The 27,623-nt window shown below is 43.9% G+C and overlaps 1 protein-coding gene across 4 annotated transcripts in view; it reads left to right on the forward strand.

The window, feature by feature from the left end:
- Positions 1-27,623, forward strand: part of GLIS3 (GLIS family zinc finger 3) — a 442,028-nt gene that overhangs the window by 362,959 nt on the left and 51,446 nt on the right. For all 4 annotated transcript variants that reach the window (XM_064579470.1, XM_064579469.1, XM_054509147.2 and 1 more), the window contains one exon: positions 13,836-13,980. In XM_064579470.1, coding sequence (XP_064435540.1) covers positions 13,836-13,980 — 145 coding nt within the window. The remainder of the gene's footprint in view (positions 1-13,835; positions 13,981-27,623) is intronic.

Raw genomic sequence — 27,623 nt, forward strand, 5'->3', positions numbered from 1 at the left:
CTCAGAAGGATGGATAAGTATTATTTCTCAATAATATGTTTCTAAGGTTTTCTTCTATATGGACTACCACCGACTTGTTAATTTCTGATTAAAAATAAAATTCCCAATTTTCTTTCTTTAAAGTCAGACCAAAACCAGGCCCCCCAACACGGGCTTAAAATGTTGGTTGTTTGACTGTATAGCACATTCGTTCTTCCTGGTTCTACTTGGGAGGATTATTGGGGATGACAGGAAGACATGTTTTTTATGGCAATTGTCCGTCCCTCTTCATATATATGAGTATTTCTTTGGTAAATTTATTTCTAGCGGACTGAAAGTTCCCAGTGCACAGGGCTCTTTGCAGAGATCTGAAGCAGCTACAACTTGGGCTAGCTTCCCGTGGTGTAAGAATGTGAAATTCCTTCCAAGAATAGCACCTTCCCAAGGGGGTGCTAATAATGAAGAAGGTAAGCACCACGAGGCCTAGAGCATGTGAAAGTGGAGTTAGACACGGCGGAGTGCCAAGTCTGAAGTTCCTTGTAGACCTTGAGAGCAGAAGTACACACGGTAAGGCCTGCAGATGGCAGGACATCTGGGGAGGAGAAATAGCATCGTGCGCTCAGCTGAGAGGCAGCGTGTGACATTGACAACACCTGTCCCTGCTTCCTCGTCTTGAGCTGGTCTTCTTTCTCCCGATGTGGTCAGAACCAGCAGGACTGATGTAGTCTAGGACCGAGCGTCTGAGACGTAACCCGAGGACCGTGAGTGTCCACTGGCAGCCCTCATCATCCTCCCCTGCTTCCCTTGGACTTCGGGCTTTCTAGTCTGGATTTCTGGGACAGGGTTACCCCTGCTTCCCTTGGACTTCGGGCTTTCTAGTCTGGATTTCTGGGACAGGGTTACCCCTGCTTCCCTTGGACTTCGGGCTTTCTAGTCTGGATTTCTGGGACAGGGTTACCCCTGCTTCCCTTGGACTTTGGGCTTTCTAGTCTGGATTTCTGGGACAGGGTTAGGTTTTTGAGAGGAGACTGGGGTTCATTGCAGGGGGTGGATGGTAAGAAAGATGAAGCCATTGTCCGTGTCCAAAGGAGGAATGGTAGATTCTGAACATGGAAATCACTTTGGCAGAGGCTGTAGAGACTACAGAAAGCCTCCAGAGGAGTCCGGTTGCTGTTCCAGGCTTGCCCCTAAAGAATTTCTCTGAACCGGGCCTCCGTCTGACGACTAAAGAGAAGAGTTTCATTTCCCCCAAGGATCAAAAGGTCATATGATTCATAGGCATACAGTCCTCAAATGAGAGAGGGGAAATTACTTTCAGTCAAGTGCTTCTCTGCATTGACAGAAAGAGCACCCTGGGCAAGCTCTTAGGTTGGTGGCATTACCCCAGGGGGAAAAGGCTCTGGAGGAATATCAGGCTGGGTGTGAAGCAGTCATGGGGGAACCAGGGCTGTGGCGGGTCATCTGGTCACCGGGTGTCCGAGGATAGTTCTTATCTTGGCTGTGTAGGTTTCGCAGAGGGGGCTAGAGTGCACCATTTCGGGCCCACTCGGCTCAAAATTTCTGTGTTCTGCTTACCAAATACATGTTAGACGTTGAATCTTTAAAAGCAAGGTAGAAAATTGGGTTTGTTCCCAACCCTTCCAGATGAATGAGAGCTAGGAAGTATAAATTTAACGAGTTAGCATTTCCTATTGGAAGGATTGCTCATTTGCACATTCCAAGAAGCAATATATAAATGTGAATAGTATTATCTAGTGAAATTTGGCATGGACAGGGACTGAGTATTATAAGGAAATAAACTTCCCAAGTGTCTGTTTTTTTAACTTCTGTTAAGATTTCACTTGGCTAGTTCCTATCTTATTCTTAGTGGATAATCTCGGCATGCTTACACTGCTTCACTCCTCTTCCCCTTATAGTGCAGAAAGACATGATTTTATCTGTCTTTAGGGGCTGCTCTTAGGGATAAGCATGGATTAATGAGTCCTTAGCAACTATTGATTCATTTTTTATTCATTCATTGTTCACGCATTTCCCCAAACATTTATGGAGGATCTTTCACGTGAAAAGAAGCACTGTTTTAGCTTACAGGATCAAACAGACACGGTTTCTGTTTACAAAGAGCTTCTTTGTCTTCTGTTACACACACAGTCACACTCACACACAGAATTTATTAATAAGTACTATACGGTGTAGAAAACCGCAGGTCTGCTCAGGGTGATAGAAATTGCCATTGCTGGGCACCTGGGTCCCACCCAGCATCTGCCTTTGGCTCAGGTCATGATCCCAGGGTCCTGGGATTGAGTCCCTCATCGGGCTCCCTGCCCAGCAGGGAGTCTGCTCCTCCCTCTGCCCCAACCCCCAATTCGTGCTCGCTCGCTCTCTCTCAGAAAAATAAATAAAATCTTTAAAAAAAAGAAAAAGAAAAATTAATTGCCATTGCTGTTTAAAAAGGAATGAATGACTTTGGAATGGGAAGACTTGGGGAACTTCAGGGAAGAGGTGACATTGAACGGGGCCTGGGAGAGTACGCAGAGTGTGTGGTAGACACACAGAGACTGGACGAAAGGGGACTCCGAGTGCAGGAGGCTCGTGGCTGGAAGAGGAGCTGGAGACGTGAACGAGCAGCACGGAGGAGAGCATCTGGGCTCTATGCGGCTCCGAGGCACGGGACACGTGGCCACACGGCTAGGAGCCAGCTAGCCTGGTAAAGCCAGGAGTCGGGGCTGTAGGTGATGCTTGCTGGAGAGTCACTAGAGGGCTTTGCAGGTGGGGAGGTGGCCTTATCAGGGGTGCGCTGCGGGGAAATTAAACTGAGCGCGTAGCATGGGATGGATGTGAGAGCAGAAAGCAAGGGCTCTCCATTGGAATGACGGCCTTCAACTTTTACAAGGAGGCATTTTAAAAATTGTCCAAACACTCATGCGTGTTAAAATCAGCCTTAAGGGGCGCCTGGGTGGCTCAGTCGTTAAGCGTCTGCCTTCGGCTCAGGTCGTGATCCCAGGTTCCTGGGATTGAGCCCCCATCGGGCTCCGTGCTCTGTAGGAAGCCTGCTTCTCCCTCTCCCCCTCCCCCTGCTTGTGTTCCCTCTCTCGCTGTGTCTCTCTCTGTCAAATAAATAAATAAAATCTTTAAAAATAAATAAATAAAATCAGCCTTAAATCTTTTTCAGACAATCCGTTTTAATTAAATGAAAGGAAGGAAAAAATGAGTTCTGCCGTTCGTCTCTCCCCACATTTGCTACACTCTAGCACCGGCTGGGGCTCTAGTCGGAAATCATTTCAAAGGTTGACAATAAGGATCTGGTAAGATGGACGGGGGAAGGAATTGCGAGATAGCTGGCTGCTTTAATTAAACTTTGAGAATACTTGAATAGAAGGAAAAATGCTACACTTGGCTGGATGCGCTAGAATGTGTGTGGTCACATTAGTGCACTGAGCCGCGGTCAGGAGTGATTTATGAGGCCAAGAGAGAAGTAAACCCTCCATCGTGCACAGAGTCTTCACAACCTCCGTAACCCGGCCCCGAAGGGTGAAGGACGATGTTTTCTTGGGACAAAAAAAGGTGCAATGCCTTATTGATACTTCTCTAATTGTCTTAAACATACAATCCACCCTTCAATTTCATGTTCTAGTTTTGCCATGTTCCTCCAGATGTAGTTTGAATCTACCTTTGACTTTGTCCATTTGCATATTGCTTTTCACTCAGGGAAAAAAACAAACAAACGTGTAAGATTGTTGGTGTCCATTTTAGAATACTATGGACTTAGGAAGAAAATGGTGTCTTTACAAATGTAGCAACACAGAAAACCCAAAGCTGCATGCCTTTCTGATTTCAACATCCTTCCAAACTCAACCCCAAGTCCGCCCGGGATTGCTAGACAGCGGTACCGACTCGGGTAAGTGGGACATGGAGATGAAGTATTAACATCCCACAAGTGTTCTGAAAGGGTTTTGTGGTTGGCTTTGATTTCTAATATATTTTGGACTTTTCTAAGAGAATGAAAGCTAGCTACATTCTTCTGAGATAGAATAATTTCACGGTGATATTCATGTGCAAAAACTATGCTAACATCTCGATCCAGATGCCGTTTGGCCCCAGACTGTCTTCTGAGGATAAACAGGGCCCCAGGGGATTCTAACAGGTATCCCTCCTAACAGCCATAATCGTTCTACCGAGAAAAATAAATTTAACTATGTACCACACAAGCCACTCTCCTCAGATCCCGTCATGTAATACCATAATAACCCCACAGAGTTGGTATTATCCCCCCCTTTCTGCAGAGGACACTACTGAAGCCTTTCAAGGCTAAACATCATGCCAAAGGTCACCTATTAGTAGGTAGAACTGAAATTTGATCTTGTGAATTTGAATTTGATCCATTTGACCCCAAAGTTCCCATTCTTTTCCCTTTGTCATATTGCCACCCTACAGTATGCAATAGAGGTTGATACAAAAGGATAGAGAGAGAGAGAGAAATACCTAAACAATAGGTAGGCGAAAAAGAAAATTCAAGTGCACGTTATACAGTGTTATGGTGCTTCCACACTGAATATTAATGAAAAAAAGTAACAATAGAAATAGTAGTTGACATTGATCGAATGCAGTATACCATGCATTAGTGAAATACTTAGCTCGTGCTGTCTCATGTTGCCTACCACTAACAACAACCTTGGAAATTAGGGGGCATTATCCACATCATAAGAGAAAACTGAGCTAAAGAGATGTTAACAACTTGTTTATCGTTATCTAACATTTCAATAAGTAAGGACACGAGAGCTCAAATCCAGGTATTCAGGTCCAGAGCCTACCCTCTTATCTTTCATGATTTGTATCACAGATAAGCTGCTATTTAAGTGCTTGTGAATGGCTTACTGTCAGATTGCACTGTTTTATAGAGAGAACTCACTCTCTGGAGGGATTGAACATCACCTCTGGTGCCAGAGAATATTTTGGTCAAGTTTGCAAATGACACTGAAGTGGGAAATGAAGTAGCCCAGCTGAGTGATAGAGTCAAATCATATGCAGCCGATTCTGTACCACCCAATCAATAGCAACGGGACTTTCAAGAGTTCGCTTCTGAAAGTCAAGGGCCTTCAGAAATACGGAGCTTCCCCTGTGAAAAAAGACCTCGGGAGTGTACTTAGTGGCGAGTTTTATCTGAGCCACTCTCTCAACTCCACAGGACACGGAACTCAGTTATCTTGTACTCTGCTCTATCTCCTAGGCCTCACAGAGTGTTGGACACGTGGGAAGGGCTCAGTAAATGGAATGAATGAATGAATGGAAAGAAAGAAAAGAAGGAAGGAAGGAAGAAAAAGAAAGAAAGAGAAAGAAAAAGAAAATATAACATGGATTTTAAAAAGCTACTGATTCTTTTAGGCTGCATGGATAGAAGTAGGGAGTCTAGAACAAGGGATGTGTTTGTCCTGGCCAGACGCTAGTTCAGTCTACTAGTACTGGGATATCATTTCCACATTTGCACACCCAGTGAGGTCCAGTGTCAAGAGGAGTTGGAGGGGTGAGTGGAGTAATATGCTAGACAGGAGAGCAGGGACTGACAGTTTAGGTAAGTGACTTCTGTGTGTCAAGCATTATTAAATGCTTTCTAAATGTACATTATTTCTCAAAACAACCAAGGTAGCTCCGTGCTCTCATCCTGATTTTACAGAAGAGAAACTGCAGCAGACTAGTGAATATACCTGCCAGGATCAATCACTGAACCACAGTCCGTTAAACTGAAACACCCAAACTCTTCCTGCTTCACTATCCTGTTATCTATATAAAATCTGTAGAGGCTCAGCCTGGACAAAAACTGCTACGGGAGGGCCGACACACTAAACCATGGCCCCTGTCAGCACTGAAATTTGGTGATACTATAGCATTCTGAGGTTTCTCAATACTAAAAGAGGCATAAAGTAGACTCTGAGCAAAGTTACTCTGTGTGGTCTTCAGGAGAGGGGAGAGAGAAACCCTGCGTGCATGGAGATCTCGGGGAGGCAGATTACAGTTCAGCCGGAGGCAGAACTTTCTAATGATCAGACGTATTTGACAATGGAGGGCACCACGTTGTGGGCAAGTGGGTCGTCAAAGATGTTTAGACAAAGGCTAAGCTGCCACCAGGATATGCAGTAATGTCAGGCAGTTCAACAGCACACATTTAAATTTAAATTAATTACAATTCAATTAAGTCACACTAGAAGTGGGTTCCTCAGTGTGGCACTAGCCACATTTCAAGTGCTCACTAACCACACGTGACTGGTGGCTGCTAATTAGTACAGGGCAGAGCTTGCGTGACCGACGGAGGTTCTGTTGGACAGCGCTGCCGTAGAGTGGGCCCACAGGAAGATTGGACCCTAGTTCCTTTTTACCTTGAAATTCTGTTTCTGTGAACAGTTCCCCTCAATCACCATTTTTGACCAAATAACCAGCAGTTTTGTTGTATCTGTGATACTGGAATGGATGTTTCATGTCTCTTACTGAGATACACCCCACCCTGTGCATCTCTGCAGCTATTTTGGCATGTTCATTAATCAGCTATGGGTAAAAAAATTTTGGCCTTTGGAGCTGCTGCTAACTAGATGGGTATCCCCTGTTACAGAAATTCAGGTGCCCAATTGGCCAGTACCTCATGTTCCCAAAGAGGTTTCTTCCAGTTCTATTTTTCTAAGTCTTCATTATCATTTCTTTTCCTTTTTGTAAATTGGTCACTCCCGAAGGAAATAAATTTGGTAGCAGATTGTTGGAGATTAATTACCTATGATATGCCGAAGCCACTTCATAAATGTCAGTGCTGAGGAATCCCCTAGAGAGAAAGTTTTTAGATTCAACTGGAAATTAATTGTAATTAATAGAATAGGTTAATTCATTGTAATTATTTTTAAGGCTTTCGGCAATGAGTCAATTCCCCAAGATCCACATTGCTTGAAGTGTCATAGAGAATGCTTGATGAGAATGTTCTGGTACTAAACCTTAACCCTGTAGATTAAAAAAAAAAAATCCTACTTGTCTTTCCTTCTTCAGAAGGGAGTTTCTTCAGAAACATCTTTTGGTGGCATTTGATTTCTGGAGAACAAAGGAATCCCTATAAGGTGGTGCATAAACATGCACAGCCCAGATAGACTCTGCTCATTGGAGAAAGGGAAAACAAAAGGCTTTTTGATTGTGCCTCGTTTTCTTTGGAAGTATGTCTCACTTCAGACTAACAGAATGCCTTTGCTCTTGGAAGAAAATGTAATGGAACTGAAAACTGAAGAATCTGGGCCTTTTTCCCTTTCCTAATTATTTCCACTTGACTCACTTAATCTTGGACGATTATTCAATCATATCTGAAATGAGAAAATGACGGGAGTAGAATTTCCGTCTCTTGTTTCGAGAGCTTATAAACATTAACAGAATAGTCTTGAACAAAAAACAAATACAAATCACAATTGACGGCGCCTTGTTTTTATATATTAGGAAAAATCCCTGCATTGTTGGGGAAGCAGCTCAAGTTTCCAAATGTAGGTAGGAACCTTGTTGAGCCTTGATGGGTGATTTCATTATTAACGTTGAAAAACTATCATTTGGAACAAATATTTTATAATGAGAGATTATAAAGAAGCTAAGGAGCCAATGTGTTCACTTGCATCTGGATAGGCTGAGCAACGAAGCCTGAAAATGGGTCATTGAAGCCCAGGATCGTTAACACTCCAAGACTCATGGATTGGTTTTGGAGACTCGGAGATGTCTCATTTCCTCCTCGCTCGTCCGTGAGCCTTACTGCATGTTCATGAACAGAAGGATGCACGCAGCCCTAAAAGTCGCTAAGAGCTAGGTCAGGACTCCATATGCAGTAATACTTCCTGACAATCAGGACTGTCTAAAGTTGAAGCTTACTGCCAAGGTGAAGAAGGAAGTGGCCCACTACAAGGAATCAAGCCGAGCTGAGAGCCACTTACTGGGGTTGCTGTAGGGAAGTCGTGTGGAAGATGACAAGGTTTGGCCCCAGTGGCACCTGAGGCCCCTTTGAATGCTGATTATTCTTGTAAATTTGGGTTTTGTGTTTAACTTGGGCTCCACAATTATGCTTTTAGCTTTATCCCTAATGGCCCAGACCACCCCATTTCCAATAATCATCTGTTTACCATGCCCCTGGTGTCTGGGAGGAGCGGGTCCCGAAGAGAAGGAAACAGTGTGCATCTGAGCGTCCCGTAAGTGCTATTGCTGGGCTCTGTGCGTTCCTGAACCAAATCACATGAACGTGGGGATATTTACTAAGTTGGGTGCTCCTGGAAGCAGACTGTGAGCCAAGGGTTGGGGTGCATGTGAGTTATGAAAGAAGTGCTCCCAGGAGAACCTGGGAGAGGAAGGAGGGAAGGGAAGAAGCTGGGCAGGAGGGACCCCATAGGGGGCTCTGGAGCATGACGCACGTCTCAGAGTTTGTCCCACTTAGAAGCAAAGGAGCACAAGTGACTGATTGCTGTGTGTGTTCAGGGTGGGGAGTGGTCTGCAGGCTGTCGGCCATAAAGCACACAGCAGCCGGGGAACGGGCACACCAAGGCTGGGGGCGGGGGTCAGCACAGAGCTAATCAAAGGGATCAGAGGGGATCTGGGCAGAAGAGTAGCAACCTTTGTGCTGTAGTTCCGATTATCTGTATCTTCTCCAATTCTCCATGAGTAGGGGTACTTAAGACATGACCACATTTTACTTTTTAGACACAGCCCCGTAACCTCCTCTAGATAGAGCATCGTGTCTCATTCTTACAGATCTCGTGGGCGTAGAATGCTGTACCCCCTGGCCGGCCCCGCCCTGCCAGAGGCCACGGAGTCTTGGAACTTTGAAGGGCCGTCGTCTGTCAGCCAGGCCCTCGTGGACTTTATAACACAATTGTGCAGACTAAACTCATAACAGGAAACAAAGCCCCAAACACATGTCCAATCACAGGATTGTTGAAAGCAGATTCTGCAGCTCTCCCTGCACCACGGAGGCCAGTGTGGGCTGGCCTGGTCAGAAGAGGTTTCCCTCAGGAGGCAGGCCCTAAACTGCATCTGGGAGAAGCTACATTGGGAGAAGACAGGCCGTCCCAGGCAGGAGGAGTGCGCGGCCGTGATAGATGGGACGTTTGCAGACAGCAAGACAGTGCTCTCTGAGCTCTCCTTCTAGAACTCTTCCTCTTTTTTTAAAAAAAATTTTTATTGTTATGTTAATCCCCATACATTACATCATTAGTTTTAGATGTAGTGTTCCATGATTCATTGTTTGTGCATAACACCCAGTGCTCCATGCAGAGCGTGCCCTCCTCAATACCCACCACCAGGCCAACCCATCCTCCCACCCCCCTCCCCTCTAGAACCCTCAGTTTGTTTTTCAGACTCCATCATCTCTCATGGAAGAACTCTTCCTCTTGATAGGCACTTAGCTAATTTCCCCAACTCCTTCAAGTCTTTGCTCGAATATATCTTTCCAGTGAGGCCACAGTTCTCCCCAGCATTCCCAGGCCAGGTACCCCCTCTCTCTTTCTCTTTTTTTCTATAGCAATTACCATCTTCTATGAAATTTACTTATCTGGTTAGTTTGTTTGCTGTTCCCTGCCCCTAGAATGTGAGCTCCTCAGGGGGCACCTTCTCTGCTCTGATTGCTGATGTATGTCAGGCCACTAGAACAGTGCCTGGCATGTGGTTGAGGCCCAAGAAGTAGTTTTTCAGTGAATGAATGAGAAGGATAAAGAAAGGCTGTGCTACTCTGGAACTCTTCGGGCTTGCTTAGGACAGCAGTGTTGAACAACTCCAGAGGCACCATTCACGTATCTCGATGTAAGTCAAGGTCCCCGGTGTTGTGGGACACAGCAGGCAGCCCTATAGAGGAGTTGATGATTAGTGGGTTCAAATGTCACTTTTTTCTGTAAAGACCAATAAAGTTTCCATAAAGGGTAAGTTCTTTGCTCTCTCCTAAGGGCAGGTGATTAGACGGTATTAAAAATTTTTTTAACTCTTTTTATTCCTGTGAAAGAAGACAAAAATCCAAATTGTCTTTAAGACACGAATCTCATGTAACCATTTCTTGTGATGAGGTCTGCAGGGAGACATAATGAGAAATGGTAACATGAGGTTCGTGTGTTAAAAGCAATTTGGTGGGCGCCTGGGTAGCTCAGTCATTAAGCGTCTGCCTTCAGCTCAGGTCACGATCCCAGGGTCCTGGGATCGAGTCCCACATCGGGCTCCCTGCTCCGCGGGAAGCCTGCTTCTCCCTCTCCCACTCCCCCTGCTTGTGTTCCTGCTCTCGCTATGTCTCTCTCTGTCAGATAAATAAATAAAATCTTAAAAAAAAAAAAAGCAATTTGGTTTTATAATCCTAATTTCTACAAGTCATTTCCTATTCCCATAACTGGAAAGATCTCCGCTCTCCTCATCGGGATTCGTAGAGACCAGTGGCTCTGAAAGTGTTGTCCCTAGACCAACAGCATCATCATCACCTGGGAACTTGTTAGAAATACACCCCAGACGTAATGAGTCAGCAGCTCTGCAGCGGGGCCCATAGGTGATTCTGATGCGTGCCCAGGTTGGAGAACCATTGTTAGAGATCATCCTCTGTTGGGAAAATTTCTTTCTATCGTCTTTACATTCCTAGTAGCTAAGAAGATGTTGAAACATACATTATGTAATTTGTTGTATATAAATAGTTGGGTATCTTACTCCAAATATAAAACTATTATATGGAAGGACATCCCTCCCAGGAGATCCTGCTATATCCCCCTGCCTTGCCCTTTAGATAATTCCTGGACTAGAGAATGTTTAAGAGCCCTAAATGATCTGGAAGGCCCTTTCCTGGTCTAATAATCTGGGAGGGTAAGGATAATACTAAGCTTACACATCACTACTGCATTTCTATGCATATGGCCTTCCCCTGAAAATTATGCATAAGTTCCCCAAGGCTTGTTTGATTTAAGAAGCACTTTCTAGAACCATGCCTAATCCCAGAGAAAACCAAATTAACGCTCCCCACAAAGTCATATGGAATCACACTCTTAGGAACCATGAATACTTGTTGAAGCTAAGGAAGATTTGCTTGCCTTTGACTCTGGGAGTGTCCATGGTCATGAAATTCCTTGGAAAGACAGCATCAGTGCCGATAACTATAAAACCCTAGAGTAATAGAAAGCAGAGAGATACTCATGTCTATGCTCAGTAGAACATATGGGCCCCAGATCACATTGTAACAGTGAAATATAAATTAAAAGTGATCACCAGAACTCATTCGAAGCCTTGATTTTTTTCCAGTTTTTCTTACATGGCATGTGTTAGGTTAGTACCCAAATAACAAACATACCTTCCAAAAGCCCTGAGAGGGTTAGCCATTAATTCAGATGGTCTTGGTCAGAGATTGCAATGTGGCAAGGCTGAGGAAATTATAATGTAATTATGGCTAGTTCACTACATGTGTTAAATGCTCTTTCTCTAATACTTAGGGTCACTATGCCCTTTTCATATTCTTGGACTAAAACCTGGACATGTGTTTGTCTCTTTACGAAGCTTGTTGAGATCCAAGAAATGCTAAAGTTGCGGAGTAGTAACTTACCAATGTTTTGTGTGTGTGTCTTGTTTTCTTTGTGATCAGAGTATGGGTCACAGTCATTGTCTGTAGAGTGTTGGTGTAGTTAACAGCTGGCTCTCCAGATGAAAAAGGCGCAGTTTGTAGCATTTGCCAATTTCCATGGTGTAAATATTCTCATCATGACCAATTTCAAGCTCTCAGTTTGACATCATTGCATGGAAAATCTGGGAAAGATACACACAAACGGCACTCTTGGATTGGTGCAAGCCGGCTCTAACACATCATTGGAATGTCGAAAATTTGGAAAGCAGAAAAAAGGATTAAAAAAAAAAAAACCCACATAATATTGCTGCTGGGAACAAAAATCAGCTTTAACATTGGATTTTATAATACTTCCTTACAGTATTTTGTCTGTTTTATATAACGATCATTCTGTATGTTTAATTTTGTGTTCTGCTTTTATCTTCGTGGACTTCAGTTTAATGGTTGCATAATAGTCCATCAAATTGATGTAAGATCATTTATTAGCCCTAGCTGGGGACACATAAATAATGTTCCCTCATTACGGTTATTGCTACAAATAATGCTCTGTACTATTAAAACATTGGGTATAAATCTTCCTTCACCTCTCGGGCTGTTTCCTTAAGACAGATGCTAAGATCAAACGGCTTCAGCTATGGGTCTTCCCAGATCCCATCTAGAAAGTTTGTGCCACTGTGTACTCCCAACAACAGCGCTTATGAATGCCTCTCTCACTGTACTTTCACTACTACTCCTTGTTAGTCTGATAAGTTTTTTTAAAGTTTGACATTGCATTTCCTTGCTAGCATGCTGAACATCATTCATTCTCATTTCTATTTCTCCTTTTTTAAATCTTTTTCTTCGCATCAAGGGCTGCAACGTGAGGCAGTCCCCCCTCACTCATTAGGTAACTTCTGCACTAGAGAATGTTTAAGAGCCTTCAGTGATCTGGTCGGCCCTTTCCTTGTTCTAAGGAACGTACCCCCTCTCTTTCCTCATACTGCTGCTTCCGTCTTGTTTCTCTTCTCCAGGCCCCAGGCTTGTGCCACTCTAGTCCCCCTCTTCTCAGACCATCCAGGCACACCCTGGGGCAGCTGGGTTCTTCCCCCACGTATCTGCAGGGCTCCTGCCCTCCCTCCTTTCGAAGCTCTTTACAAGAGCCCTCTCCAAGAGGCTTCCCCAGCCCCTTCGCCTAAGGTCGCGGTCCCTCCTGTTCGAACCGCCTCCCTGCTCTGCATTGCTCTTCCCCGCAGTATTAGCCACCACTGACATGGGGTATTGCAGGGGTTCACAGGCTGCCTCCCCTCTAGAGTAGACATTCTATACAGCAGTAGTCCTAGAGCCTGGAGGAGCATCTGACGCTCCGTAAATACTCATTGGGTGAGTTGGTGTACTCCAGCCATACCTGTAAAGGTTTAGTTTTGTCTTGATAAAAGCAAAATCAGTTCATATGCTCTCTTTAAACGCTATTTGCAGTATCTGTAACAAATATTGTTCTGTATTTTTAAGGTATTATGTTTTTATAGAAGCAGAAGGTTGATATTTTTCTGTACCTAAACCTCTCATTGTGATTTTTCCCCAGATTACACCCACAATTCTTTTTCATAAGGAGATCAGATAAATTTGGCCTATTCTTTATTCTTACATTTTTATGGTTTGATTTTTTTTATGGAACTCTTTAATATATAAAGAATTATTTTGTTGCTGTGATAAAATGAAGATCGAAATTAGGTTGGGTTTTTTTTTTTTTCATGCAACTTACCATTGGGTTTTTGTTGCTGCTAATGACGTGAGTTTTGCTTTGAATCCTGCTCCATCCTATTTTAAAACTTAACCTATGTATTTTCCTGTCATGTACAATCTATAGGCACCAAATCTCAATGGATATTTCTCAGTTATCTCCAGGATATTTTCCTAGTCCTGTGTCTGTATTTTAAAAGCACCTTCCAATCTGGACCAAATATACTTGAGTTTGTTTTTGTTATCACTACAAGTTCTGATAAGATACAGAGCAAATAAAAGGAAGTATAATAGGAAGCTGGGTTCCCAGAAGTAGAAACATCAAAGACTGAAGTCCAGTCCTCCTCTAGCTGTGTTTTCCGGAATCACCTGCCAGGTGTTATCAGGATTGGAGAAGTCACCGTCTTATTGACTCTCTGTTAAGCCCAATGCCTGACCCACCACTGTTGCTTAATAAATACTTGTAAATTGAATTGCATTGAACCTTAGGGTGTGATGCCTTTCCCGGGAAGTATTCCGAGGGACAGCTTTCCTTTCTCATGTGTCTTCTGTTTTCTCCTCTTAGTTGCGGTCCAGCGCAGAGCTCCATCCTGACCTGCTCACAGACTGCCTCACTGTGCAGCCCCTGCAGTCGGCCACCTCCCCGCGCGATGCTGCTGCTGATGGGGCGGTGGGACGCTCCCCCGGGCCTGGGCCTGACCTCTATCCAGGTAACCACAGCAGAGGCCACGTCAGCTGTCCGCCTCTATGCCCTTCGCTCTGGTTCGAAGGAACGCTCACATGAGAACAACTCTCCTAAGATCATCTGTATTTTGCTTTCTTGATGAGCTACAAGTTGCCCCCTCCCCGCTTCCCATCTGATTTCCTGAGCTGAGTTGGCAGCAGACTGTTTTTTCTCATAAAGAAACATAGTAAAATAATGCATTAGCTCTCTTAGTTCTGGACTTCTGCCAAAAGTCCAGTGCACCCGGCTCTCCCAGGTATCTTAAATTTATTAACTTGATTTAGACCCAAAGGAAATGTTTCCCTCTTAGTCAAGTAACAGGCTGCATGTGGATTTCTTAATGGAACAGTTATTGTCATGTTTGCATTTCAAAAGGAAGCCCCAGGCCTCTAAGAAAAACCTCACATCAGTCAGCCACCTTGTAAGAAGGGTTTATCAGCCGCTGGGTGGGGGGTTGGTAAGGCACTCCCAGACCAGCGTCCTTCTGCCTGAGTTTGAAGAATAGGTGACTCTATATGTGGAAAATTTCATCTATGTAATGAAAAATAGGAAAGGATTAATATGCAATAAGGAAGTTATTTTTTTCGTTTACTTTGTTAGCCTGGATTTTTGTGCATTTTCCACTCTCCATAATGATTATGGACTTGTGCAAACATAATTGGTTGTCATCCTCACATATGGAAAGCTCTTACTGTCACGCTATGAATATGAAAGCAAAAGTCCCAGCAGCTCCACACTCCAGACAATGGGGATTTTCTATTATCTGTTGATCGCAGGTCCCACTGCCCCCCCATCTGATTCCAGAGCCAGGTTTTGGCAGCAAATTGCTTCTTTTTTCTTTTTAAAAGTACTAATAAGCCATAGAGAATTAAGAACTTACCGATGCGTAACACTAGAACAGGAAAAGCCATGCTTGTGTAACTTTTTTAACTCAACAGTTCGCAGCTGATCCAAATGCAGGGGAAAGGGCATTAAGCAAATATTTTGAGAGGGTCTGTCATCAAGACATCCTTAATGTTGACCCATCGGTGGTGGGCCCTGCTCAGTTGCTCTGGGTACTTTCTCTTAGAGACCCTAAGAGATCTGAAGGGCGGACCAAATCTTACAGAGGTTTTGGGTACAGGTACATAGTCACACATGAAATATACCAAAGCACAATGTTATCAACTCCCATAAATATTTTGTACTAGATATATACATGAAAAAGCATGACTTGTTTTTGTTTGCACATATGTCTGCTTGATTTGCCAAATATTTGATATATGAACATTTATTCTAGCACATTTAATTAACAATCGGTTTACAGCAGCCTATACAACATTTCCCTTCTTACTTCAGTCCAGAAATCCATGATCTTACTAAAGGTCTGGTACCCAGCAGTTAAGAGTCAAAGCTAACCAGAACCGATTGAAGAGCGGCCCAGCATCGAATATAGGTAGTTTATGGTAATGGGCTAGTCTTACTGCATTTACACTTGGAAATGGGTTTGGGAAGCCGCGATATCTCTATCTGTGGAAAACATGAGTATCTTCGCTGTGTGTAGCCTAGAGTGAACTTAGGAGTCACATTTGTCTTGGTGTGTGTTTTGTACATCTGGTAGTTTTGTTCAAGTTTTTTAAGAGGTTTATGTTGAACCAGCTTTGTCACTCCAGACAGATCTCCTTTTTTTGTTCATGACACTTTTTTTCTGTATTTGGTCTTCAAAACGATTACGAACTCTTAGCTTTGAACCTCCAGCTGTGTCAGGCGAGCTGCCGCAATGGGCAGGGAGCCTAAGTTGTCACAGTGTCAACAGAGCATCTTCAGATTGACTGGAATTTTCTGTGACTCTGGAGACATTTGAAACAGGCAGGTGGACATGCTGTTGAACTCTGTTCTTGGAATTTTACTTCTCGAGTCAGTGTGTAGCTGAAAGTTTATGTTGCCTACTTATTTCTTCTTTCCTCTCTCCCTCGGGTCCAATTTTCCTTTCTTTGTTCTTGCCTTTTTGAAAAATTGATTAAGTCTTCTGTTTCGCTGAATACATAACAAACCCAGAGCAGAACAAAGCAGGAGGAAAAACTACAAAACAGAACGTTAAACCTTCCTGCTAAAGTTCTAGAAATGCACGTGCCAGGACTGCATGTTTCTACCGGTTTCAGACCTGTGCTAAAGATCTATGGAAGGAAGCCAAACAGTGAAAAATGCCAAGGGAAAATGAAGCTGTTCATCAATTAGTTAAATGTAAACTCTGAAGTGTTAAGGCAATTTGACGAAGATTGAGACTTGGCTAGATGGAGCCATTCCTTTTACCTTCTGCTACATGACGTCGAAGAAAATATTTGTGTAATGATTGTCAAGCACTTATACTTCTAAGTGCTAGTAAATTGGTTTATCATAAAAATATTTGGAGGGAAACCTGTTGAGTCCGTATGAATGTAGGATCAGAAGCAGGTTAGCGATGGGCACCAAGATATTTTAGAAGCCACACGACTGAAAACTCAGAGTTTGAAGAAGTCATGGTTTTGAAATGGACATTTTAGTGGCTTACACAGTTTGTGAGATTCCAAGAGAGGGATAGTTTGCAGAGCACTAAGAACAACAGGGAAGGTGTCCTTTCTGACACATACAAATCTTACAAATCTCCTAACATGCCAGCTTCCCTTATTGAGACCATTTTCAGTTGATGAGGCAGAATTTGATTGGAAAGGGTTGCCAGGAAAGACTTATTTCTGTGGAAGGAAATAGTGCTCCAGGTTCAAGCAGCTAAAATATCACTTGAGGCTATGCTGAGGACTACTTTAAATTGAGGTGTTTACTTGCCTACTATTCTGAAAATCCCAGGGCTCCCCAGACCCGATCCTGAGCTAACTTGAGAGCAATTTTGTGACCTAATGGAAAGGCCAGGACAATGATGAGCAATTCTCAAGGACAGCTCACTTACATTTTCTGCCCTTTTGTTCAGAAGTTCTGTATCCTAGATATCTAGATAATGCTCCAGACTAGCCTATAAATTGAGGTGACTTATCTGATCATCTGAGGGAGAAGTATTTCACAGTCTGTAGATCAAGGTTTTGATCTTTTGAGCTTTAATGCCTGCAAAGAAGGTCTTTTTGGCTTCCTCGATGAACTAATGAAGCAGATGAGGATACAATGAGTGAGTCTGCAATACCATGAGAGTCTATTCACTAATGAAGAATGCTGTATGGGAGAGGATCTGTCCCACGGGTGGTCACAAAAATTATGGCTCCCTCCAAACCAAAACTGCCTACAGATTCAGTAAACCATGATCTTTGCAAATGGCCTTAGCCATGAATACATCACATAGAGGCCAGTGTGGTTGGGATGTTCGAGTCCCACGGAAACCACCCATAGGGTGAGCAGCTCATGCAGCTAGAACAAGAAAATGTGCAAGAATGGGGGAATTTTACTGGTACCGCTTTTGAGTTATAAAATAATTACCATGTTTTAGAACTTGCGAGTTCTGTTGAGTGATTTTTTATTTTGAATGTAATTAGATTTTTCAGGAGGAAATGTAAGTGTGATGCTCAGATATTATAGAGAATTGTGGAAAGACAACAAAGACTTTTTTTAGGGCAGGAATTTTTGAAGTCATATATTGTCATTCCCTTCCCTTTGCCCTCATTACTGGGAAATAAAGCCTTCCCTCTCACAATATCATCACATTTTGTAATAAGTAGCACCATATTAAATCTATGCAAGATTTAACATACCTCATGAAATAGTTAATGCTGCATTTTAATGTAATTTGTGATATATGTTTTAATACTTTTCTATATTTTTAAGTTGAATACATTTGCTATCTTGGAGCGGCTTGCAGAGTTGTAGGGGTTAGAAATAATTTTATATAAAAGTACCTCATACAGTCTACTTGCAAACAGTGGTTGTTAACTTAGGGACTTTATTAGAAGGTTCTAAATTGACATACAAATTTCCCAGTAGGTTAAACTTCACAGAATTGTGAAGATTAAATAACCTGATCTATATAAAAGCAGGCATAGAGCATTATAAAAAATGCAGTAGATATTACTTGCATGATCTTCAAAAGCAGTGATTTGCTTAGAATTCACCAGAGGTGAAAAAGGGACAGAGGACTTGGAACTGGCTGTGGCCAGAAGGAGGCAGACACTGGGCTTACAGAAGTGGTTGAAAGGGAAACATTTGGCAGTGTCTTTTCCGTGTCCCTGCTCACATTGCCTTGAACTGCTTGTCAGAATCTTGTATTGTTCTTCACATCTCTTACATCTGTGGTTCATCTGTTGAGTTGGATTGGGAAATCAGTGAGGGGGGCACCTGGGTGGCTCAGTTGGTTAAGCGTCCGACTCTCGGTTTCCACTCAGGTCATGATCTCAGGGTTGTGGGATCAAACGCCGAGCTGTCAGGCTCCCTGCTCTCTCTCTGTGGAGTCTGCTTCTCTCTCTCCCTCTGCCCCTCCCCCTTCTTGCGCTCCCTCTCTCTCTCTCTCTCTAAAAAATAAATAAATCTTAAAAAAGAAAAGAAAATCAGTAAAGGCAGCAGCAAGTCCTACTCTTCTCAGTTGCAGGCACTGATAGTTTTAACCTCTAGATTTCGCCTTCCACGGCCCTGAGTCAGTCCATTCGTTTGCATCAGATCACCTGGAAAACCTGGGAGAATGCAGATTGCTGAGTCCCACTCCCGGAATTTCTGACTCAGTACATCTGAGTTAGTCCCAAGAATTTGAATTTCTGCCAGGGATTTTTTAACAAATTCTCAGGCGACACTGGGTGCTGTTGGTCCAGGAAACACACTTTGAAAAGTACTGCTCTTGATCGTAAAATGTGGGAATGTTCTTGAAAAACATGATCTCAGTTGTGACAGGTGGGAGTTACGATAAGAATTGCCCATAATTAACTAGATGGGTGGGGGGAGGAACCTTTCACAATGTGTAGATAATATATCAAATCGCCATGATGTACACTTGAAAATACCTTATAGTCTTTTTTTTTTATTAAAGATTTTTATTTATTTATTTGAGAGAGAGAATGAGAGACAGAGAGCACTAGAGGGAAGAGGGTCAGAGGGAGAAGCAGACTCCCCGCCGAGCAGGGAGCCCAATGCGGGACTCGATCCCGGGACTCCAGGATCATGACCTGAGCCGAAGGCAGTCGCTTAACCAACTGAGCCACCCAGGCGCCCCACCTTATAGTCTTAATATGTCAGTTATACCTCAATGAAGGTGAAATTTAAAAAATAATAACTGGAAAATTAGACCAAAATTTATGCGTGAAAACCACATGATAGAAATCTGTCCACAGAATACAATTTAATGTTATAGCCAATATGCCATATATTTACATGAGAAATAGAATAATGTTGCTGTGGTACTTACAATTAAATATTTACAAAGATAATAAAATTGAAGCAAATAGTGAAAAAAAAATTGCCCCATAGTATATATTTCTGTTTCTCATTACAGAAAACCTGTCAATGGATATTAAGCTCATCTCCCCCCACCGGTGTTATACATGGCATTACTCATATTTTGATTAAGAGTGAGATCTTGTAACTACCCAACTGAAGAAAATTAAAATTGTGATTCCCAGCCAGCACAGGGCACATTTGTATGTATGCAGCTAATGTTAATGACTTTGTATGTTTGCAAGCTGCTTAATTTGGTGCTTTAATTTCCCATATCCACTTACTCCCTTGTATTCATGTTAGTTTTTCACGCAAGATTAAGCTGAATTATTCAGTTTTATAATATGTACAGGTTTTTGCTGTAAAAATATTTTTTTGTGGATGAGCAAAAATAGTTGCACACCTTGTGGAGAAGAAAGTAGTGAAGCTGGGCTGGTTGTAGCTTTATTCCCACTGAGCAAAGTCTTGGTTGTCTTTACACTGTTATTTCTTCTGTTCTCATTTAATGTTATTTTGCTGGCATTCAAACGGGTGTGAGAAAGAAGGGTTGCATGTACTTCGAAGTGTACCCACAAGCAGGTCTTGGGGAACAGATGGCAAGACAGAGAATTCAGGATAGAATTTCTGGAGTGAGGAGCTAATAGTTTTGCGATTAGGAAGTTATGGGCCAAACTTCTGGGTCCAAAGCCCTGAACTTCTGCCTCAACTGAATTGACCTTCCAAGGAAAGGGAGAAATAGGAAGATGTGTGTCTTTCACGTGAAGAATGAAGGAAAAAGGAAAAGTGGGCATTTTCAGGGTGCTTGTCATTCACATGGTGAAAGTTTTTTTTTGGGGGGGGACACTTGTCTTCGCACTGAAAATAAATGGGGATAGCATAAAACTCGAAAGGGAAGGACATGACTGAATTAGCTTGGGTATTATTTGCCGTGTTTTACTGTTAACGGTAATAAGAAAGCATCTTGCAGGCGCTGACAAAAGAGGGCATTGTGGAAGTGACTCGCTCCCGGTGACCAAAGGCTGGCTTCTGTCGTGCCTTCCATACTGTCGGAGAGTGGCCTGGCCCTTCCCGGCTGGCACCAAAGCCTCAGAAGTTCTGGCTTCCTCCTCAGCATCATCACTCCGTTTTCCTCCAAGTGTGGCGGCTTTCCTGACACCGTTTCTGGTTTGTGGTTGCCTCACCTCCTCAGCTCCAGTCCTGGTCTCTCTCCGAGAAGGTAGCTGCTCGTGGCCAGCGTGTGCTCTGTCCAGCAGCGATTTGACCACCTACCCGCACCCCCAGGAGGCTGTGGATTTATCCTCTGCACCGTAGCCTTCCTCCGGGGCTTCCGTGAGCGTCCCGTCCCCCCCTTCTCGGAGGGGCTGCAGAAGGCAAACTGGGTGTTCGCTGCTCAGAGGACAGGCAGAAATCTCTCCTCGGCCTGCGCAGGGACTTGCTTCTCCAACTGGCCCCCAGGGCTGCATGTCACCGTTTCTGAGAAATGAAAGCAGTAACGTGTCAGCCGCCCCCGGAGACCTTATGTGATTGGTAATGATGTCGGGCCCATAGTTCTGCAGCTCCGAGGCAGTTTGGGGTTATATCTGTGCGAACATGAGGATGGACGGTGTTTAGTATTCTCTTTTCTGAGGTCCTGTTAGGGGCCCTGTTTTATACAATACCTCTGACCACCTGTGTAGCCGGTGTGTGCTCACGTGGAACGATGGTGGGCCAGAATGTGCCTTCTCCAATTCAAGTTCGTTTCTCTCTCCCTGAGGTCAGTGACTGGGTTAAATGACACATTGAGCGCTTGCAGTGGTCCTTACTTAGCACATAGCAAGTGTTCGGCATCTGTTAGTTATTGTTGTTGCCTTCATCCAAATACCAGACAAATGTCCGCTACAGTTTTGTGAAGCAGAGAGGGAACAGGTGCCTAAAATCAGTTATCGCGCCCATGTGAGAAATGTGGACAGTACGGAAAAGCCCGAGCAAGTGCGGGATTTGATCAGTGTATTTAGTCGTTCACATAGCGTTTTTAAGTCAAGGAAATGCCCTGTAGGTCTCTAAAGAGAAACAGATTGGAATCAGAAGCCCCTCACCTGGGTGGCAGTGCCCCTAGAATCACAATGTCAAACTGTGTCTTGATAAGAATTGTTTTTTTTTTTTTTTTTTTTTGATTCAAAAACAGCATGTTTTCTATCTGTTTTTGTTTTTTTAGAGGTAGTGTGCAATGGCAGGAAGGACGTGGAGGTAGGTCTGAGCCCCAATCCTGGCTCTCCCCTCTGGGGAGGTTCTCTCTCCTCTTCCGTGAATCGATGGTAAGAAGAGTGGCTCCCGAGGACTGATTTGGGAATTAAGGGGGACCGCACAGAAGGGTTGGGTACACTCCCTGCAGCTGGGGCTCCTTTCCCTTTTCCTTCCTCTTTGCTTCAACACTTAGAGAATCACCCCCAGCCCCAGTCCATGTCTGTGACGGAGCCTGGAACCCCTTCTCTGCATTCCTTTTAGTGCTGGGTGCTATCACTTGGAGTTCAGAAATCGCTGTTCTGAGATCAAGTGTTCCTTTTGAGAAAAATTCAAGTGAAGATGCGAACTCACAGCTCCCCTATTCTCAGACCCATTTTCAGATCCATGGGATCAGACCTTGTGTTGCTGTTAACAATGACGAGTGGGCGTACACATGGGCTGCTCATACAGAGTGCCAAGGGGCTTGGGTGAAAAGAGAGTTTGATGAGCAGGGACTTGGTGAGGATGAGGTAGGTGGAGGAAGGGAGAAGTAGGACTGATGGCCTCACCCAAAAGAGTTTTACACCATCACCGTGTCGACCCTGCTGAGGCATAGCCTGGGTCCCTCCTGACGTCATTTTGTAAATAGACTCTCCAGGCCATGCAATTTATCTCAAAATATACACTAAGGTGTCTAGAAAACCATTCTTGGCTATTTGCTTACCTCAAATTTAGTTTCCATAATTCAAAAATATTTCCATAGTCCATAGATGGCTCCATATTTCCATAGATGGTTATTAGTAGTTGACTTGCAACAGATAATTTATTGTACCACGGACCGCATATGGCCTGCCTGCCTCCTGGTTTTGCATGGCCTGAGAGTGAAGGATGTTTTTAAGATTTGTAAATGTAGGGCGCCTGGGTGGCTCAGTCGTTAAGCATCTGTCTTCGGCTCAGGTCATGATCCCAGGGTCCTGGGATCGAGTCCCACATTGGGCTCCCTGCTTGGCGGGAAGCCTGCTTCTTGCTCTCCCACTCCCCCTGCTTGTGTTCCTGCTCTCGCTATCTCTCTCTCTGTCAAATAAATAAATAAAATCTTTAAAAAAAAAGATTTGTAAATGTAAAGTGTAAAAAAGACTATTAGCTTTTAGGTGAGAACAGTGGTTCAAAGAATTGAGGACATTGCCTGTTGCTAACAATGCCTTAAATATTTAGTATCTGGCTCTTTACAGAACAGGTTTGCCAACTGCTGCTAATAGCTGGGATGTTAATCGATGACTGAGTGAAATCAAGGAAGCTTGTGGCTTCCATGTATTTGATCACATTTTGTTTTAAAAGTCTGCCAATATAGGGGCGCCTGGGTGGCTCAATCAGTTGAGCATCTGATTCTTGATCTCGGCTCGGGTCATGATCTTGGGGTCGTGGGATCGAGCCCCATGTCAGGCTCAGTGCCAGGCAGGGATTCTGCTTGAGATTCTCTCCCCCTTCCCTGCCCCACCCCCCCAAGAATAATAAATAAATCTTAAAAAAATAAAAGTCTGCCAATACATATAGGTTCTTTGATCACCATAGTATTTTAGATTTAGCAGATACTTTAGTAGTCTTCTAGCCCATGGGTTTGCAAAGAGTTTTATAAGGTCCCAGCATTTAAAACAGGTCACTGCAGAGCTGTTTCCATTGCAGGGATCCAAACCATTTATGCTGCCCATTGCCCAGCACTCCTGTCCTCCCTCACGTGGTTTATGGACACCCAAATGTAGTGACTTCCAAGTCTTCACATTGTAAGCAGTTATCTGCAGAGGCAGCCTCGCGCCATGGTGGGAGATGAGCCCTCACTGATGCGGCTACCCCTTAGGGAGAAGCTGCCAGAAGTCAGGCAGACTCAGTTCTGGTTATGATGAGCCCAGGGCTAACAGGGATGGCACAGAGAGCAGCCATGGTTTAATTCTACTAAGGTCTGTTTTTCCTAAAAAGAGAAGAGGCTTAAACCCTTGATATCAAGGATTATGTTTTCTGAGATTCAGACCTCTTATAGACATTCGCATTAATGCCCAGGAGAAAAGCAAGATTGTAAAACATTGAGCTTAGGGAGGATGCTAAAATATACTTTCTACCCAACAATAAGGTGCTTGAAATTCATGTAACTGAAGACTGAACCTTCCATTCCACAGGCAGAGAAAAACTTTTAAGCTCCTTAAGAAAGGTTGTAAATGGGCATAATTCTTGGTAACATGTGAATAACTTACCAGAGTCTGTCTATCCTGAGAGTGTGCTAGGAGATAGCCCTGGGTACCTGAAGGCAAAGTAAGAGAATCCTCCACTTTGTGGGCAGAGTCTAGAAGAAAGATGGGGGCTTCTCTGGAGTCACAGCAAAGCCACCTGCATCATCTGTGCCGTTTTGCCCAGAGCTAGTGGTCCCTGCAGACTTGGGCTCCCCGCTAATAGCTAATAGCCAATAGCACAGTTCCCCAAAGGGGCTGTTGTGACTCCATTTTACTGCGTGGGGAAAGGGGGAGGTCTCTTGGGAGAGCTCAGAGTTGATAAATCAGCAGTTGAGTTGGCTAGAATATTGCATTAAAAATTGGATTGGCCGTATGTGTTCCGTATCTGTTTCCAAGAAGTCTTCTTTGTGAAATGATTTCAGAAATCGCATGGAAGGGCGCCTGGTTGGCTCAGTGGGTAGAGCACGCAACTCTCCATCCCACAGTGGTGAGTTCAAGCCCCAGGTTGGGCAAGGAGCCTACTTTTAAAATAAAAAGAAGAAGAAGAAAAAGAAATTGCATGGAAGTCAAGTAGGTGGGGTTGTCTTGGTAGCATCTGAAAGTGAGGAAACGTTCTTTGTGGTCAAGAAGGTACAGGTAGGAGGTAGCTAAGGAATGAACAATGGGGACCTAGAGAAGCCAGTATTTCTTACTAAAACTGGATTTTGTAGCCAAATCAGACTTCATTCCAAAAATGGAGTGGGGAACATTCCTGCAAGAGCTTCCAGGAAAGGTTGCCCATACGTGTGCCATCTTTCATCTTTCTTTCCACTCCCCTACCCTGTTCAACATGGGGGATAACATAACACACAGCAGCAGTACTGGGTTTCTGACAGGGTACTCTTTGTTCATACTACCTTCCTGACTTGCTTTGTAACGAACTCCCTGTGAGTGAGTAAGTGGGTTGGGAGGTGAAGGGAAGAAAGATAAGGTATGAGATTTGAGGTTAGATAAGTCATGCATTGTCTGGAAAGACCCGAGAGGGGCTGCATGAAATGTTGGTCCCAGAGAAGTTGAGCGAGCCGCCAGATGATGCCATTCTATTCGTAACAAAATGTCTTTGTTCTGAAATGCAGATGTTTCAGGAGCTTTTGCTACCCGCCGTTAATTACACCTGGTATTTCAGAATGTCTGATGGTAACCTTTGGCATCTATGTGGATGACATCAGCCATTACCTGGTAGTTGTATCCCAGTGTATTCCAGAAAGGCATGTAAGCATGTGTCCTCTTCCAAATACTAATGACTTCTTCCCTGGCTGTAAATTCAGCTGCATGATGTGGAAATGTAATTGGGCAGCCTACATAGAAGTTGGGAGCTCATGTGGGAATATCCATTTGTAAGAGAACCTGAATATTCATGTAACTGTCCAGACATCAATAAATTCTCATTTTACCTTATTTATTTCTGTTCCCCAGTGAACAGCAGTGCTCTTAAGCTCGAAGTTAATAGGCATGTTCTTCAGAGATGTACCCTCTCTTACCTTAACAGAACGTCTTTCTAACACATTTGTTCATCGGTTGCCAGGTAGCTCTCCCATCAGGTGACACGAATATGTTTTCTTTGTCTTAGTGCACAGGTGACAGTTACCATTGTTTGCCATCAATTAGCTTGGGGTAGCATGTCAAGGATGTACGGATGGTGTCATTTGATTCTGACAGCCGCCCGGCTGGTTGAGAAGGAATTGTTTCATTATCCTCTTATCAGTACTGCTGGATAATCCACACTGAAAAGAGGGAGGGGGGAAAAAGACAGGCAGAGAGAATAGAATTTTAGGGTTTGGCAATATTAAAATTATTCATGCCTCCCGGAGGAGAGAAAGATTACAGATACGACTCTGGGAACCCTTCAGAAGCCCCCCTTTCCTAATGCTGGCTGGAATGTGGAATGCTGCCCCTGGCCAGTTGGGGGGCGGGGAGGGGCGTTTGCCCACAGGAGGAGAGAAAGGGAGCTGAGCCCTTCTACTCACCCTCACCAGCAACCAGGCCAGGAGTAACTGCGGCATCTCTGCCCTTCTCCGGTGGATGGGGCTTTTTCCCTGCTGGAAACTTCTCCTTGGTTCGTGAATTTGGGTCGTGGGAGCATTTTCCACTGAACAACAGTGCAATTTAATTGTTCTCCATGTATGAAACACAAAGAACCGCAGAAGGTATTGTGGCCCAGATTTTCACTGTTGGGGAGCAAACCTCCCGTCACAGCCCTCCCCGCACCCCCCGGCCCAGTGTTGGCCTTGTCCTTCAGAATGACGGAAGGGAAGTGTTTTTTAAATTCTGAAAATTAACCACGGCCGCAGCTTTATGCTCTTGGAGAAACAAATAAAACGAAGTGCTGAAAATGTAAAAATACTTCAAGATAAACTAAGCTTCAAGAGGGACAATTGTGTTGACATTCTAGTAACAGCCCGTTTTCACTCCTTAACGAAGAGCAGTCATGCATGAAAATGACTTTGCTGTTTTTTAAACTGAAACGGGTATGGGTTGTAACTCAGAGGTGTGTATTACCCATGTAAAATAAAGGACAACATTTTAACCCTGTGAGGATTCTCTCACAGACCCTCAACACTTTACAGCAACTTGCGTTAGAAAAATTAAACAAAGAATGCTTATTATCAGAGAGCATGACGTATCACTCTTTTGAGTTTTAAAATGACCCCAGTCCACAGTTTACATTTATGTGCATCGCTGGGTAAGAGGCCATACTTGGTTGGAGATCAACCATGTTGGAGCAACATATGCCTGCATTTTCTATCCTGTTGATAAGAATAATTATAATAACATAAATAAGCAAAGAACAGTGACTGGTTTATCAGGCACTAAAACGTGGTCCAGGCACTGTGCTAAGTGTTTTCATCTATTATACGACCTTCTCATCATACATACTCATTTTACCTTATTTATTTCTGTTCCCCAGTGAACAGCAGTGCTCTTAAGCTCAAAGTTAATAGGCATGTTCTTCAGAGACGTACCCTCTCTTACCTTAATAGAACGTCTTTCTAACACATTTGTTCATCGGTTATACTTATTTAAGATGAAGAAACTGAGCTTAGGTTAAGTGACTTGCCCACGACACATTGCTGGGAATTGGTAAAGCTCAGATTCAAACTGAAGTCCATCTGACTCCCATTGTCCACGCTTCGTTCTCCGAATAACCACCTTGATGACACTGTCTCTCTCGAGTGCCCAACTTCTAGGGAGGCCAAAGGAGTTAACATTCCCATTGAAGTTCAACTGTTTCTTAACTCCTTCCCAGGTTCATATTTCTCCTGGGGGGCACGCGGGGCATGGAGAGGGGAGGCAGACACAAGGCCGACCTCACCATTTCCATTCACATGGAAATCTAATTCTTTTTAATATTTCTGTGGAAGCCAGTGTAGCCTGGCTTCATGGCTCAGCCGTGCCCTCTGTGCCCAGACCCGGAAATACTGCCAGAGAGATGAGTGGTGAGCCCCTACCTCTTCCTGTGCACCAGCTACCAAGCATTACCTGCCATTTCTCAGGGTCCCGGCATTACCCTAGTACTCACTGTAAGTGAATTCACAGTCCCTGGGTAAGACTCGTTCCCTCTGTCCTAGGAGAGCAGGCCCGCTACAATGGCCATGGCTTTTTAAGCAGTCATAAAGGACTCCAAAAGCACATTTACCATACAAGCTCAGACACAACCGATCTGCACAGCGAATCTCTTCTTTGTACGTGATTGACAGAGCTGGTGGCCTTTCAGCCCACCACATCGTGGTCACTTGTGGTAACAGGTGCATATATCTGATCGCTCACGAATAACACTCCCTGCCTT

The sequence above is a fragment of the Mirounga angustirostris genome, unplaced genomic scaffold (assembly GCF_029215605.1).
Source record: "Mirounga angustirostris isolate CCGP_5_RB_7025 unplaced genomic scaffold, mMirAng1.0.hap1 SCAF_15, whole genome shotgun sequence".
NCBI classification, from domain to species: domain Eukaryota; kingdom Metazoa; phylum Chordata; class Mammalia; order Carnivora; family Phocidae; genus Mirounga; species Mirounga angustirostris.